Below are 17,954 nucleotides of genomic sequence, written 5' to 3'. Positions count from 1 at the left end.
CACCTGCAATATAACGATTCACGGCGAGCAACTTACCAACGTAGAAAGTTTTAAGTACCTAGGTTCAATAGTGACAACAAAAGGAAGATGTAACCGAGACATACGAGCAAGAATAACTCAAGCCAAACAGGCCTTCATGGACCTGGGAAACATTTTGAAAAACAAACAGATGTCGTTCGGGATTAGATTCCGAGTCTTGAAGTGCTACGTGTGGCCAATCTTGTTATACGGATGCGAAAGCTGGACTACAAATGCAGAAACACAAAAGAACATTGAAGCTTTTGAAATGTGGTGCTTGAGAAGGATGCAGAGAATATCGTATACTGCACACAAAACGAACGAAGAAGTGCTAAAACAAACATACCAACAAAGGAAACTAATGCCCTTAATAGTGGATCGACAACTATCCTTTTTCGGACACATAGTAAGGAAAGATAAGAAGGAATACCTGGCAAGTTGTGGAAAAATACCTGGTAAACGCGCCCGGGGGAGACAAAGAAAAACACTCATAGACCAACTGAAGGGCTTCACCAACCTAACAATCCAAGAGCTGTTTGAAAAAGCAAGAGACAGGGAGGAATGGAGAGAGATAATTCATGCAGTATCCGAAGCCTGGACCAGGCATGGAACCTAGAAGAAGAAGAAGACTCTTGTATTAACACATAATTAGAGGTCCCAATAGCTTTTGGGAAGAGCTCTGACTTCACAACTCAAGGGATTGGTATGGGCTCAATCTTTTTATTCTGACTTCAATGTCCACCTAACAGTGATTGGGTGGCTCTGTCTGTTAGATTTAGTGGAAAGTACTTTGAGAGATTAGAATCCTTTCCAAAAGGTAGCGAGCAACTGGGATGGGCCTTGAGGCTCTGAATAACTCCTAACTTGATTGATGAGAGAGGAAGGAGTAGACACGGAGTGGAATTGTTTCAGTTGTCAAACACGGGATGGATTATGTTAAGAATCTTAACAGTGCTCTTAATTTTCCGCTTTTGGCGGAATTCCGCCTGTTCCAGCATTTCAGATATTTTGCTGTCATATCCATGTCGGAAAAGACATTGGAAAAAAAATAATCTTTTTAAAGAATTTTATTTTTATTTTAATTGTTCAGCATGGGGTTTGTTTTAATATTTCACTTCAGACGGATTTGACACCTGTGTTCAATTGCATGAAATTCCTTATGATTGTCTTGTTCTCATTTCTAGCCCCTCCATCCTATGAAGAATGTGTTCTCTCTGGGAGAGTAGAAATCCGTGATGAGAATGATGACGAGCATACCCAGGGCAGCAGTAGTTGGGCACCATCGTACCCGTACTATCACTGGAATCCAAATACTCAACACTTCCAGGTATGTTGAAAGAGAATTTACCGCTATTTGGGATTCCTCACCTCAATCTGATGAATGAGATGTGAAGGCTGATCTTTTAATCCTTTGTTTGATCAGAAAATAAAATACATTTCCCATTCTAAACATTCAGCTATTTGTAATAATGCTTAGGAGGGACAGTCTAAGTAAAATGATGAAATCAGATGAGAATTGTAGAAGTGATAGCAGACCAAAAATTTGTGTATTTTTAAGATGGCTGCTCTTATTAAGGCAACACAAAATGGTTTTTAAAAGTCCTTTTGGAATCTTCATAGTTTTACTTAACCTATCATAATATTATGAAGGGTCCTAAGCTCACCAGCAAAGGGACCATTATTGATCTTTAAAGCAGTGAAGAATTCTCCCCTCCCCCTAGTCTCTCCAGCAGTTATTGTGCAGCTGGGTTTGTTTGATCTGGCAACCATGATTGTTCCTTCCGTAGGATAGCAAACAATTGCTACTGTTCATTTAACACTACAGGAACTGAGATAAACTCCATGGGCCTGATAGATGTGAAGAACTACTTTGACCATATTATCTTTAAGATATACAGATCACCCCGCTTAATCGCACACTCCGCTTATGCCCTACACATTCCAGACAAACTGATTTTTTGTCTATAAAATCACTCTGCTTAATCGCACACATTCTCCACTTAATTGCTTCACCCTGATTCCATATTGATTGGATAAAAATATCTAAAAATACTACAAAAAAAAGTAATGAAAATGTATTTCTTATTGAACTATTTCCGCATGTTAATATCGTATCATGCGTGAAAAAAGCTTTCCCGTCAACGCAATTCCACTGTCCATCTGACTCTGATCCCGACTAGGTCAGACGCGTATTTGCTTGTTAACTGACATCAAAGGATTACCTGACACACGGGCTAATTGACTCAGCTCTCACTGTCTGCCTTACTAGGTGTTAAACGTGATCGCAGTCCACCCAATGCTGTGTCTTTATTAAAATTGTTTAACCACTCGATTGCAATTCTCTACCTGTGCATTGTTTTCCTCTACTGGGCCCTGAACAATAAGAAAGGATTACAAAGAGGACTCGCGTTTCATCTTTTGATTGATCCATGTGGTCCCTGTCAACATTGATACACTCAACTGAACTGGCATTGACTCAAGACACATCTTTCTCCCCATAAGAAAGCTCGCTCTTGAGAGGGAATGGTCGACACAATGTCGTTAAAAAAAAAAAACATGACGAAAGACACTATGCTGATGTCTCATTTGCCAGCTAATGGAGTGATGAAGTTTTGAAACAACTTAATATAATAATAATACTTTATTGCATCCCAAAAAGGAAATTTTTTGTACAGACGTGTTATAATTTACACATAAGATAAAAATACAATGGAAATAGGATGTATATATATAAAAAAGGAGCAGCTCTATAACCAGAGCTGCGCTTTATAATATGAATAATTTCAACACTGTAAAATAGTTAAAACTGTCACTATAAATTGAAAATTGAAAAGATTGCAAAACAAATAAATTAATAAATTAATATTTATATTTTTAAAAAGTAAAAATGAGAAATAATTATATAAAATGATTATTGCTTGTTGTTATAAAGCCTAATACTGGACGGCAGAAAAGATTTTCGGTGTCTCTCTGTTTTCGTTGAAATAGAGAAAGGGCGACCACTTCTTTCTGACATAATAATTGATGGTCTTAGTGGATGATACTGGTCATTTAATATTTTAGTTATTTTATTTATACAAAATTTCTCGTATAAAAGATCTACATCGTCAACATCATTTATATAGCGTTTAATGGATTTTTTAATATTTGAATTTATTTTGTTCCTTTCCACTGCTAAGCAATTGCCTCCCCAAGCTGTTATACAAAATGACAAAACACTTTCGATTACTGCTCTATAAAATAATGTGCAGAGGGTTTTATCTATTCTAAACTGAGAGAGTTTCGATAAAAAATATGTACGTCTGCACATCTTATGCCTAATTATTTTCAAGTGTTCATCCCACTTGAGCCTGTCATCAATCGTTACACCAACTTCTTCAGCAGTACGACTCTAATGACATTTACAATGCAGACAATACAGGGCTTTACTACAATCAACGCTTCTCGATTACTATTGTTACAAATAACATTGTTACATTTTGTTGTCGTTGAAACATGAATGAGAAAATATTATTTTTTAAATTCAAAAAGCTCCCAAAATCAAATGAAAAACAAAAAAATAAAAGAAATAAAAGGAAGATATCCCCTCCCCCTTCTAATGAGTCTAATGTATTGAACATGACGGTCTGTAGAAAACTCAGAGGGGAAGGTCCTTCATGAATGGCGCATGAAAGTGGTGCTAAGATGCTAGTTTTAATTTCTCCGCTTCGTCGCTCACTCTGCTTAATCGAGACACTAACCTGAACTCCTGAGGGTGTGCGATTAAGTTGAGTCAACTGCATTTGGTTTCTCGATGTCACAGTACTGCCAAACTTACGTGAAAAATGCCTTTTCTTAACCGTGATAAACTGGTCCATTTATCTGGGTCAGTGGAGCGCCTGAGGACAAGCTGGCCTTGACAATGAGTGCGCCAGTCCAGGAATGAGGACAAGGTCAATCCCTTTTATGAATGGAATTGTTAACCTTTCTATATTTAGAAATGTAGTAAACATTTTATTGATTCTGATTGGTTAATCATTTAGTTTTGTCCCTCAACTTCACTCTTTCCTCTCAGTAAAAGTATATTAATTGTATAGATTTAATTAATCAGAATTTAAATTCAGTATTCAATGTCTGGTTTACACCCTCATAATACCAGGTTGAAAGTGTGCGTGACATTCACAGTTGATGGCGTTGTTTGACTTTTTTTCCTTGGTTATGAATTTATATTCTCGACACTTGAAAGAAATGTCATATGGAGGAAGGAGTTTCAATTTTTTTGTATCACCGCTTATCCTGAATGGAGTTGTACATTTAACCAGAAAATGTGTTCTATTTACACAGTTTGATCGAGATGAATCTTAACATTAACATCAAAATCTTTCAAGTCTGAAAAAGTTGCATTGTCATTGTTAACCATCAAGCTTTAAAGAAAACAAATATTATGTAAACATTTTGATGTTTAATTATTAAGTTTTACATAAGTTATTGTCTCAAATAACAATCACTCCCTTAATGTATCTACAGTGGACTCCGGATAAGACGATGCCCAGTGGAACCGTGAAAAAAATCGACTTAACCGAAAATCAACTTAACCGGAGTGTAACAAAATGAGCAAAAATGCATGTGAACAAAGCAAGCCAATCTAGAATATGTCCCTTCATGTCGCGCTTTTCGCTGACGTTGCTTGGTAGCCTTGAATTGACCTGAGAAGTAGAGGTCCTGTAGTGGTCATCAGAGGCTCCTACCCCCAATAGCCCCAAAGAGGAATCAGAATATATAAAAAGCGGAATTTGAGATCAAAAAGCGGAATCAACTTACTGTTATTGACTATGACATGCTTTGCAACAGAAAATGTAATAGACAATCCAGAAGTACTCAAATGATAAAATATAAAATGTGTAAAAATGTGCAGATTATGTAAAGACTAAAAAGGGGGTCAAATAATAATAGAAGACACACAGGTCCTGGCATTGAATGGATGGATTTAACCTTGTCAGGACCCTCCTACCCCCTCCCCTCAACACATACCTAATTAAACAAAAGCGCCTGCCGGCACACAAATACACAGGGCTCAAATTAAATAGGAAAGAATCTGACTCAATAATATTACTGATTGGAGCAAACATATAATATTACCTAGGTCATTGACCTCATACATTGGAGTCAAGGCAATAATACAATAATAATACTGCGGTCAATCCCCCTCCCAAAAATATAATATTATCTGACATCAGCTGCACACACTTTGAATGGACTAATCAGACACACAAAATGTGTGTTGATTGACCATAGGCGATGCTGATGAAATAAGCCATAGCTCACTATTTTTTTACAAGAGATTTTAAAAAAATAATTTTTGTCGATTGGAAAGCTGAAAAGTGGAATGTTTGCCTTGAATGCGGAATGTAGACCAATTAAGTTGAATAATTCCGCGAAAATCGGAAGGGTAGGAGCCTCTAGGTCAAGGTCATGCTTCTTGTAAATCGTCGAGACAGAAATAGCTGGTCTGCCAATTTCTTCTGCGATGATTTTCTGTCGCATGCCAGACTTTTCAAATGCATCAATCAGCTGGATCTTTCTTTTCAGCGATAGGTTTGCCATTGTAGTTGTAGACTTGACTTGAATTCTTGATAAAATTGATACTTATTAAGAGGACCATTACATAGGATGGCCTGGGATTAGAACTAAAAAAAATAATAATAAAAAATCTTGAACTTGAAGTTGCGACATGTAAAAAGTGAGATGGAAAAATCAAAGTTATTCAATACTGCTTATGTACATTGAGCACAGACGTCAGGCAAAGCACCTTCATCACATTGGTGTGAGCCAATCGTTTGCGGATATTCTTAACTATTGAAAATTCTTACTAGCTTTTTTAACCAATGGAAATTCTTGTTTATTTGTGATTTTATTGTGGTCATGAGAGATAAGAACATCGACTTAAGCGACATGTGGAGTTTTTTTTTTTTTACTAATGTTATATAGGAAGAAGGGGGAGGGACCAAGAAAAAAAATCCACTTGGGTAAACATCGACCTAAGCAACGTCGACGTATCTAGAGTGCACTGTAGTAATAAGTAACTGCAATCCTAACTGCTTTTACCAAGAGAGATGTAACAGCAATGAAACATATCGTTGTTATTACTCTCTTGGTTAAAATGGTGAGATCTGATATTAGATCATGCTAACCTCAAACACAAACTCGTGTATTGTTTTGATGACCTTTTTTTTGTCAATTAACCAGAGTCGCAGTTTGAAATCTATTTCATTGTCTGATAGTCTGCTAAGGTCATGAGATGTAGATGAGCCTTTTTTGTTATAAGTCCCTTGTTAAATTACTCTGATAAACAAGGGTGCAAGCTGCGACTGAAATTACATTAAGTTGTGAAATATTTTCCAAATGAATAATTGGGAAATTATTTCGGGTTTGGTTGACAAGGTTGACAATTTTATTTTGCAAGTGACCTTTTGAATCTCCATTTGAAAAATATTTTTTTTGTATTTGTTCTCTTAAAAAAATAAAATTTCCTTTGTTTTTTATTTTTTTAATTGCTAAAGATATATTCTGTCTTTGTTAAGTAAAATATGCAATTAATCTTCTTTTATTTACTATTCCCAGATGGTAGCAACAGCCCAGAATTCATCCTTGGACCCCGGTAACATTACAGTGACAACAACAGACATTCCTCCGGAGGGAACCAGTATACCAGACAGACCTCCGGCTTATGATCAGCTCTGAACACACACATACACGCACACACACACACATGCACACACACACACACACACACACACACACACACACATATATACATATATGCTTGTAATACTGTCTTTGAAAATATTATTTGGTTGTGTATCACACAACTACATTATAAAACAGTGATCTGAGAACAGCCAGTGTGGTAACAACTACTCACTCCCATGTTTGAGAGTTTATTTAATAGGGTAAATTTATGTGCAGAGATTCTGGTATTTCTGCCAGAATTCAAGTGTAAGGTAGTCAAAGGGAACCTCTGAAAAGCCTCTCATGAAAACAAATCACAAAAGATACTTAGATCTTAACCGTTTTTCAGCAAGTAGCCAAATCACATTAAATCAATTCTATGTACATTTCATTCCCATGAAGTCTTTAGAAGTTAACCAGATTATTTTTATTTTTACTGTTACAGGCATCAGTCAATTATTCATTTTTTTCACGGTATTGTTAGTGCACATATGAGATATCTCTAGAGAAATTTATTTGGTCACTTTGTATAAACTTCTTCATGTAGCTCAGAGAGGGCCTACCCATTTTACAATATGCAAAATTATATTATTATATTAAACCTTAATAGTGTTGTTTCCTGAAGACTTCCGTTTCTATTAAGAGCCTCTTTTGATGCAAGGCTTTAAATCTACTCTTTTAATATTCCACTCTATTCTAGAGAGCTATATGAAATGGCATATGCAATTCTCACCTCATTAAAAAATTTTCATTTTTTAAAAAATGGTTAAAATGCTGCACTTATCAAATGCACTAATAATATTTTAAAATAGAAAGAATAATCGGACATGAATACGAGCCATTTTTCTTTTTTCCTCCTCCTCTTCCAGTTTTGACAGCTGCTATTACTGACATTCAGTAATTCAAATTGATACCCTTTTTTCCCCACTTTATTTCCACACTTTTTGTTGATATTGTGTGTTCAGTATTTGTTATAAATATATTTTAACAGCCTTTATTGAATCAAGTCAGTTGATTTTATGGTATATTTTATGACCCATTTCCACCCATTATGGTGTAATGTGGCAGTGATCATGAAGCTTAGCGTTAGATTTGTAGTTAGATTGACCATAATGGTGAATATTCACTTTATTTACTATTGAAGAAAATTACTTTATTATTCTTTTTTCAATTCTGACATCTCATTATGAATGAATTATTCCATCCTCGTTGAGAATTCTAAATTCAATTTCCTCGTTATAAGCAAATTAATATAACTCAAATTTGATAAATCATATCTCATCCCAGGGAGTCAAAACTAAATTTCTAGTAAATCGAGATTTTCCCCCATTGATCATCTACAAATATAACCATTTTCATCAAAAGAGTAGTATCAGTGATGTGACCTGTGCCTAAGTAAAGCTTGAATGATATCACAGTTACTTCACATTGTTGTTAATGCTGTCTGTGTAAGTGAAAACAGCAAGGTACAATGTCAGGGAAGATGAAAATCTCACCCCGACTGGAATGTGTTAAAATTCACTTTTCATTGTCTGGTCTACCCTAATATAATTCCATTTTGAGAGACTGGCTCACACTCAATGACTTTGTGCAAGCGCTTCAACCAAGAGGGTACTTTGGGTAACACATCCAATACATCAATACATTTGAGAATACAAGTCCTACATTTGTAGATCCTTCAACATTGAATAGGTTAAGAAATCAAGAGGTATTTCCTTTGAATGACAGGCTGGTAATGGAATCATATACACTCCAATCTTCTTGTATTGTTGTGATTTTCTTTGCTGTGTCTTCTATTCTTATATCGATATTTGTGATGGTCGAAAATCATTTACTATTTACTCGCTTTAAAAAAAAAAAGAATTTTGGATAGAATAATCTTTTGATGAATCCAGATATATATTTTAAAGAAAATATTTTAGGGCCATTTCATCTATTTATTCTACACTTATTTAGAGCTTTGAAGCCCCTTGTAGTAGGACTTCTTTATCTCAGCTGTATCTTAAGGCCCAACTTAAGACTCTCTTAAAGTATGGCTGGTTGACATGGTGCTAATACATCTAGACTGGAGTGTATTATGAAGAGTGAAGTCAGCATATTTTGTGTTGAAATTTTTATCTTTAAGTTTAAGTTTCCCAACTTACATCAATAATCATATCATCTCAGAATATACCAAAGTGCAAGCTTTTCTCGTAAGATATGGTCTTCTGATGAGACCTTGAAAGTAACATTGCAAAGAATTGATGCAAAGATATAATAGAATAAATTAACCTGTACACATTAAAACAAGCAGCATGTCGAGACAGAGATTTATAATGATGGTTAGTAGTTGTGTGCCTCAATCAAATGATGATTAAAACGTTCTATTCACACTTCAAGGTTACAGTTTTATTTGGTCTTTGATATTTGTCAAATCATTTCTTGCAACCTGAATGTTGACAACCGTAATAAAATGAAATAGAAGCTCCGATTTAATTTACAAAGACAAATGACATGTTATGATAATATATATATATATAATTATTTTTTTTGCCTGATGAAAGAGGATGGCTGGTAAAATATTGTGTTGGCGAGTGATATAAGTATTTTAAATGATATGTTTGAATATGAGTTTAAACTCAGTGACTACATAATCCCCGTCAATTTTTTCTTCTTCTGAATTTGTAAGGGAGAGATAGTTTAAAGCATTGAGGTCATTACTTCTTATAGATTCCTTCATCAACAAATCAGTCTGTGATAAGACTATCTATGATCCACCAATTCAATTTGTTATTATGTCTTGGGTAAGCAGATGCCCAAAAAAAAAACTTGAATTTAAATTTACAAAGTTTGATGTGCTTTTTTCTTATGTTTGTTTTTACAGTCAATATAGCAACATTCAATTTTCTTTTAAAAACCATGTTTAATCAATTCAAATTTCAAAATTTTATTTTAAATTTATTTTTCACATTTAATTTTGAGATAGTATCAGATCAAGATGGATTTTTTTTATTGGGGGGGAGGGGGGGAGTAGGGTTATTATTTTGTTGGTTTTTTTTTTTTAGTTGAATCTATTTAATATCAAACCTCTCAAGTTCAACTCATGGAAATCAAACAAATTTGTTCAAGAGCTCAGTCATGTGTACAAGAAAGGATTTGTAAAAGATGATTGTTGAGTGTTTGGATTTTACTTGTTACGTAATAGAACTGACCTTGTTCCTTTAAATGGATTTTGTGTAATATTTCCTAGGTAATTGTGAGTTGTGAGAGCATCGTGATATCCTATTGGATGTCATCATGAAATACCAAAAATAAAATGTGACGTTTTTATATTAAGTACTGGGTATCTTTCATTGTTTCTTTTTAGCTTTATTTGTTTTACTTTCTTGCTTTGTCATGAAAGTACTTATCCAGTTTTCATAAAAAGAAAATTAATGACAATACTCAAATTGAATGGAAGATCCAATTTGATTAAAGAAGACATGGTATGGATGTTTCAGGTTTCACCTTTGTCAACAAAACACGATGAATGAAACACAAAAGACGAATGAGAGATGAGAGGATGGTGTCGCCTCAGTGAAAATACAGTTGAAGAAGTGGTTTTGTTTGTTGATTTTGTTTGTTCCTTTATCCATTTGCTATTTAATTATTGTCTATTTGCTTAATATGTTTTATTTTTTTTAAAACAGCAATGCAATTCATTACTTCATCTCAGTGAGGTCCATTGATCACATTTATGTTTATGTCATTGTTTATTTGTGATATTCAGTCATTTGTAACAATTTTGATAAAACAATGTATTTGGATGCATAATTCTTTGTAACATCGCAAATCCCTTTTTATGTTTTTTATTATTTTTTCTTTTTCTATGGACTGACAGCTATCAGCGTAAATACAATATGATGTTACATCTAAAAAGCCATTTATGTCTCCAAACTGATTTTCATTATGACGTATTGCACTCACTTTTTTCATATAATCAGTAAGTGATTTTTCTTCCTTTTTTTTTTTTCATGTATGCTCACAGAAATGATGATGTTTACTTTAATAATGGGTAATTCAGCTGTTTTTTTTCTTCAATTTTGTCACAAAGGTGAAATGCAATATTACTGTTTCAAGATTATAACCTTACTGTATTATGAGAAAACTATTTTCTTGTCATGTAGATTTTCCGATATTATATTATTTTCTGTGTCTCACTCATTTGATTAATCCAATCCTCTGATCTAATCCAATTTTTATAAAATATGGTAATGTATGTCAGACTTTACCTCTTGCCTTCATATATTTCAGCAAACATGAACACCTTTTATTCCCTTTTTTGTCCTTTCAATTTTTTTTTTTTTTACTTTATGACACGAAGACAATCTGTGATTTAACTGTTCTGTCTCTGAGTACATATTACTCTATTTGACATTAATATTCTAATTCCTTTTCTTTTTGTTATCTGTTACCCCCCGCCTCTATCCAGTATTATGTGCCAGTGAATCCGATTAGTTTGACAATATTTGAGACCTGTGTAATTTAACCAGTTAACCGCCATGCTCTGGAAAAAACTTGTATTTAAAAATTTGGCCAGAAAACTAATCCTTCAAATATGGATCGATTTAAATGACCCTCATCTTGGCAAAAACTCTCAAATCTGGAACTTTGTGGAGTCCCAGGTTAAAGAGTTTTAGCCAAGATGAGGGTCATTTAAATTGATCGATATTCGAAGAACGAGTTTTCTGGCCAAATTTTTTAATGCGAATTTTTCCAGAGTACTGCAGTTAACTGGTTACGGAACTATATACATTTTTATCAACAAAGACAGATTAATTCATATCAAATCTCATCATTCAGACTTTGAATACATTTATTCCATCTCTGATTTTAAACCCAACATAACTGGATTGAGACGGTGGAGCATATATGATCAGTGAAAATAAATTCAGATGTAAATTGATTTTGGTCAAAGCATTAAATGTGTCATGCATACCTTTGACACACTGTTTGGTTGTGACCATTACATATATGTATGTATATAATATCTATAACAAAGTCATCCCTTTCCATCTTTATTTCTCATCTTTTCCTTGGTTTTGATTCATTTTTAAAAAGCAAGAAAAAAAAATCCTTTTACATTTATTGTTATATATATTTATTTGTCACATGTGACCTCTTGACTCAATCTGATATTTAATCTGCGTTAACCACCAGGTGTCTGAATTGAATTTACTGTCATGATGCTTTGACATTTTTCATTTACTTTTCCTTGTTAGCCTTTCACATCTCTGATATCTGATTAAGCATCAAGTGCATACTTATCCCATTTTCTTACAGGGACTTATGCCATCAGGCTGATGTGTTTCGTCTTTTACTATAAAAGTAAAAAACAAAAATGAATATAACAGCTTCAAAAAAGAACAAAATACCAAACGAGGAACGTTTCAGGCTCAAAAGCCTTCTTCAGTCAACAACAAAAAACAATAAAAACAGAAATACATTACTAAAGCTGTTATATTCATTTTTGTTTATTACAGTTTACAATCCACGCCATCTGGCAGCTTTGTATCAGTTCAAATTTTACTCATTTTCTTTTTCAAATTAAAAGTATCTTTTCTCCCATAGTGGGCAGGGAGGTACTTACTGTGTCCTCTATCCCCCTATATCTGTTTTCCAACACGCTTTGCTGGGTGGGGATCCTGACCTCCCATAGTGGGCAGGGGGGTACATACTGTGTCTTCTATCCCCTTATATCTGTTTTCCAACATGCTTTCTGTCTTTGTCTTGGAATGAGATTACTTGGTTTTGTCCTGGCCCTGGCTGGAGTCCTGGTTGGGAGGGAAACAGTCAAATGCATAGTTATTGTTTTGGGAGATGATATTTTTTTTCATTGTAAATCATCTCTCTGCTATGAACTGTATTATGCTTTCTTTATATTATATATGATTTGTAAAACATTTGAGTGCGTTCCTCTTAGCGGGGACCTGTGCTTGTGTCTGGATGAGACTTTTAGTGATCTCAAACTAAGTATACTTTGATAGAGTGCTTTTGGAATCTACACCTGTTTCCTATTTGAACCAATTCCCCTTTGTCTTCCCTTTTCTTGGATGCTTTATTGTAATTCTAGAACTTTTTACTATCCCATTTTCTTCCTTTTTACTGGCGCTGATATAACCTAAATGTGTTGCAAGCGCCAAAAAACCCTTAAAAACAAAAACAAACTATCCCATTTTCTTCCTTTTAACTGGTGCTTATGTGACCTAAATGTGTTGCAAACGCCATAACCTGGGTGGGGTTCCTGACCTCCTATAGTGTGCAGGGAGGTACATACTGTGTCATATATCCCCCTATATCTGTTTCCCAATATACTTTCTGTCTTTGTCTTAGAATCAGATTGCTTGGTTTTGTCCAGGCCCTGCCCTATACCCTGGCTGGGAGGGAGACAGTCAAATGTGTTTGGTAGATGATATTTTTTTCCTTGTACATCATCTCTCTGTTTGCACTGTATTGTTTTGTTTATAATTTGTAAACATTTGAGTGTGTCCCTCTTAGTTCGGACCTGTGCTTGTGAATGAATGAGACTTTTAGGTGATCTCAAACTAAGTACTTTGACAGTGTGCTCTTGGAATCTACATCTGTTTCCTATTTGAACCAATTCCCCTTTGTCTGACCTTTTCTTGGGTGCTTTAATTGTTATTCTAGAACTTTTTACTATCCCATATTATCCCTTTTTACTGGCGCTGATATGACCTAAATGTGCTGCAAGCGCAGTAAAACACTTAAAAAGATAAAATAAAATAAAAACGCCATAACTTCCTTAACAACAAACAAACATAAAACTATCTTTTAACTATCCAATTTCCTCCTTTTTTACTGGCGCTGAAATGACCTTAGTGTGTCACAAGTGCCGTAAAACTACTAAAAATAAAATAAAGTACATTCATCCAATGTATTTAAAGCATGATTTAGACTTAGACCTTGTATTTTATTTCTGACACCTGGTTCACACCGATATAATACCAAATTGAAACAAGTCTGACATCAACTGACAGCACAGCTTTTTCTCATTTTGACCAGACATATTTGACTTCATATGTCAATAGGTTACTCAGTTAACTGTTGGACTCTGGAAAAAGATGTATATAAAAATTTGGCCAAAAAAAACTCGACCTTCAAATATCGATCGATTTAAACGACCCTCAGTTTGGCAAACACTCTTTTTTTTAGAGTTTTTCACCAAGATGAGGGTCACTTAAATTGATCAATATTTGAAGAATGAGTTTTCTGGCCAAATTTTTAAATACATGTCTTTTCAGAGTTTGCAGTAAACTGATTGAAATGATTCCAAACTTGTCAGATGGCTTTAAACCTCAAACTTTTAATAAAGAGGTTTGGCCAAAATGAGATTAGGCTGTTTTGTCAGTGGACGACATATTGGGTCATATTTTATTGTTATGAATATGTCTTATGTGCCATCTCCTCATCAAATATGATTTTGACCTTGAGAGAAAAAAGATGACTGAAACTGACTGGTAGATGTACAAATGTAAATAATTGATAAAAGAGATTTGTAGTAGATAGAAATAACCATAACCATGAGTAATTTATTGAATTTATCCAATTTTGTTCCATTATACAAGTTATGTAATTTCATATTTTACATTAGAGACCAAATTGGGCAGACTTTTACAGGACATGGCAATGTTGATCGGACAACAGTCAGGCCACACAGTTAACATCCATCAGTCTGCTTTATATTCCTCCATTATTTTGTTGTTTTTTTTTTTGTTTTTTTTTGTTTGTTTGTTTGTGTTGTGATGGCGGGGTTCAAATTTATTTCCAACCTTAAGTTGATCAAAAAAAAAATAATTTCTTTGTTAAATATAACAAAAACTTAACTCTTTTCACCAAAGAGCAGTCATAGCTTCATTCAAGTCCAAGTCACATAGCTGTTACTGCTCCTTAGGTGAAAATGGTTAGGTTTGTGTAGTTATTTTAACCTTCATGTATAACATGCCTTGTTTGTATAGCACTTCGAGGCTTACTTTAACTTTAAAGTGCTATGTAAATGAAATACATTTGTTATCTACTATTATATTGAGATATATGATCTGGGTGGGACTCCTGACCTCCCATACTGGACAGGGAGGTACTTTCTGTGTCTTCTATCCCTCTATAGTTAGCTGTTTTCCAATTTGCCTTCTGTCTTTGTCTTGGAATGAGATTATTTGATTTTGACCTGGCCCAGGCCGGATTCCTTGGCTTGGAGGGAAACAATCAAATGTATAGTTATTTTTTTCTTGTAAATGTATTATGTAAATCTCTATTATGTATTATTATATTTGTTGTTTTGAATTTATAATGTAAGCATTTGAGTGTATTCCTCTTAGTGGGATCCTGTGCTCGTGTCTGGATGAGACTTTCATGTGATCTCAAACTATGCACAATGATAGTGGGCTCTTGGAATCTACACCTATTCGCTATTTGTACCATTCCCCTTTGTATTACTTTTTCTAGGGTGCTTTAATTGTAATTCTAGAACTTTTATACTATCACATTCTCTTCCTTTTTACTCGCACTGATATGACCTAAATGTATCGCAAGCACCGTAAAACCCTTCAAAACAAAAACAAACAGATAAATGATTAGAGAAATCATTAAATTGTTTTATCATGGTGTTAGTTGGCTGAGTGACCAGGGCGTTCCTGGGTTTGAATCCTGATTCAGCTATTTATGTCTTTATCTTTGTGTAAGATTATTCACCCAAACTTACTTGGAACAACACGGGTGATTCTTGTCGACATTAAGCATTTCTATGATGGGCTCGTTGGCAACATCATTTATTTTTTTGGAGTAAATTCTAACCCACCATTAAAGGTTTTATTTGTCTTATCTAGGAAGGCATTTCAATGGGTGAAGACGCTTTCAAAAATTTCTTCACAACAGAATCATGTAATGTAATTAAATTGTAATTAGTTTGTCTGATGACTTGATCACATAGATGACATGAATGAGATTGACAATGATCTGATAAATATTTAGGGTGGGAGGAAGGGCTTGTCTTCAATCTTGGGCTGGGGAAATCTTCTATCCTTGTATATATTATTATTATGTTGTCTTTCCCATTTCACTTTCTGTTTTTGTGCTGTGATGAGACTATTTAGTTTTACCTCGTCCATGTAATGGATCTTTTATCGAGAGGGAAACAGTCAAAAGCATGTTATTTTGAGCAATGTTTTTTTAATTTTTTTTTTTTACTTGTAAATCATATTGTGTTATACTTTTCTATATTTATGTCAATGTGAAATATTAATTGAATATGTATCTTTTAAGCATTTGAGTGTTTTCCTTTTGGTCAGAGACCATGAGATTGGATTGAAATTTTAAATGGTCTCACACCTAAGGTAAGGATAGAATTCTCTTGGATTTGGATCTACGTCAGATGAGTGCTAAAGTAGATTAAGTTTTGATTTAAAATCTGTTGACCATTCGATCAGCTTCCTTCTATTGATGTTGAAAGGGCCTACAACCTGTTACAAGTTTGTGCAATTCTTAAAAATAAAAGAAACCTGGATTTAGATTTTAAAATTGAGATTATTTTGTCAGCAAGAAATGATGATATACAAGTCTGCCTTTCCTTTTGAAGTTAAATATTAATCATTTCCTGCCACTGATATGACTTTAAAATATCACACCTTCTGTATCTCTGTAAAACAGTCACTTATTTTTATATGTCATCTTTTTTAAAAATGTTATTTATTTCATAAATGTTTGCAAACTGTTTTTCAATTTTTTTCATTCTTCTTATCAGTGGTAAACTTGTTTCTGCATCTAGGCATTATTTGTTATTGATTAATCAGCTTTAATGATCTTTTTAAAAGCCAAATTATAATAGTTTATTGATGTTTCCAGCTACATCTGTTCTCTATTCCATCATCTTACCTTTTGCTGGGGCTGAAATGAGCTGAAATTGTCACAGGTGCAGAAAAATCCTATTAAAAAAAAACAAAAACAACAAAGCAAAAACAATTTATGTAGCCTTAGGAATTGGTTAATCTTTCCATGTTATTGGAATTCCCAACAGGACAGAGGAAGGATGATCTACCTGAGCCGGTGAAATGTATATTGCCATCTCTTCTATTCCCTTTTATTCATAAAATGTCCTTTCCACTAAATCCAACTGAAATACTCAAGTATTAGAAACATCAAGCAAAGATTCAGCTGTAATTCATCCCATTTTCTTGGAGTTTTATTTTTTTTATTTTTTTTTTGTAGATTGAAAGGGGCAGTAACAATTGCATGTTTTCGCATGTTGCAGGTGACAGAACGTTTGTGGCTCAGCACTACAGTCTTTGCTCCATTCCCAAAAGGTACTGAGTTCGAATACCTACCGTGCTGTGTGGGGGCTTTGAGCAAGTCACCTTGCCCTAGCTTAGTTTGCAGCACTGCACTGTGGTTGACGCCTGGTCTATTCCAGTCTTCCTCGGTATGGACCCTTAAGAAAAAATTTCCCCTATGGGATGAATAAAGGGAATTTTATATATTAAATTTTTTTTGATTTTATCACAAAATCGTTCTCTGCCAGGTCTAAATTAGACCAAGATACCCATTAATTGCTGGTTAGACTTAATATTTTGGACGCCAACTCAGACCATTTGCTTTTCAGTCAAACGCTGTCAATTATTGGCTTGTTTGTTTGTTTTTAATTCAAATTGATTTTTGTTTTTGATGTATTTATGTAAATATACAGTGGTGTAAGATAAATATATGTAATGGTGTTGGTGACAAAGTGCCACACCAAACAAAAAGAAAATCACAAGAAATTTATCATCCCAAAAATTAGTCGTCCATATTTGGGGAATTAGTAACCAGTAAGAGTAGAGGCTGGGAGGTACGTACTGTGTCTTCTATCCCCCTCTGTCTGTTTTTCAACATGCTTTCTGTCTTTGTCTTGGAATGAGATTACTTGGTTTTGTCCTGTCCCTGGCCGGATACCCTGGCTGGGAGGGAAACAATCAAATGTGTAGTTAGTTTTGGGAGATGAAATTTTTTTCCTTATAAATCATCTCTCTGTTATGCACTGTATTATGTTTTGTTTATGTATTATATATGATTTGTAAACATTTGAGTGTATTCCTCTTAGTGGGGACCTGTACTTGTGTCTGGATGAGACTTTTAGGTGATCTCAAACTAAAAATACTGATAGTTTGCTCTTGGAATCTACATCTGTTTCCTATTTTAACCAATTCCCCTTTGCCTTATTC

At 34.2% G+C, this 17,954-nt stretch overlaps 1 protein-coding gene across 1 annotated transcript in view; it reads left to right on the top strand.

Moving 5' to 3' along the window:
- The window catches only part of LOC144977265 (arrestin domain-containing protein 17-like), an 18,246-nt gene extending 9,380 nt beyond the window's left edge, over window positions 1-8,866 (top strand). The window contains exons 8-9 of the mRNA XM_078922299.1: window positions 1,203-1,345; window positions 6,619-8,866. Coding sequence (XP_078778425.1) covers window positions 1,203-1,345; window positions 6,619-6,738 — 263 coding nt within the window. The 3' untranslated portion in view covers window positions 6,739-8,866. The remainder of the gene's footprint in view (window positions 1-1,202; window positions 1,346-6,618) is intronic.
- The last annotated feature ends 9,088 nt before the right edge of the window (window positions 8,867-17,954 follow it).

Source organism: Berghia stephanieae, chromosome 7, assembly GCF_034508935.2.
Source record: "Berghia stephanieae isolate SIO BIC M18660-M18661 chromosome 7, UCSD_Bste_1.3, whole genome shotgun sequence".
Lineage (NCBI taxonomy): Eukaryota > Metazoa > Mollusca > Gastropoda > Nudibranchia > Aeolidiidae > Berghia > Berghia stephanieae.
This window is presented reverse-complemented; position numbering and strand designations above follow the sequence as displayed.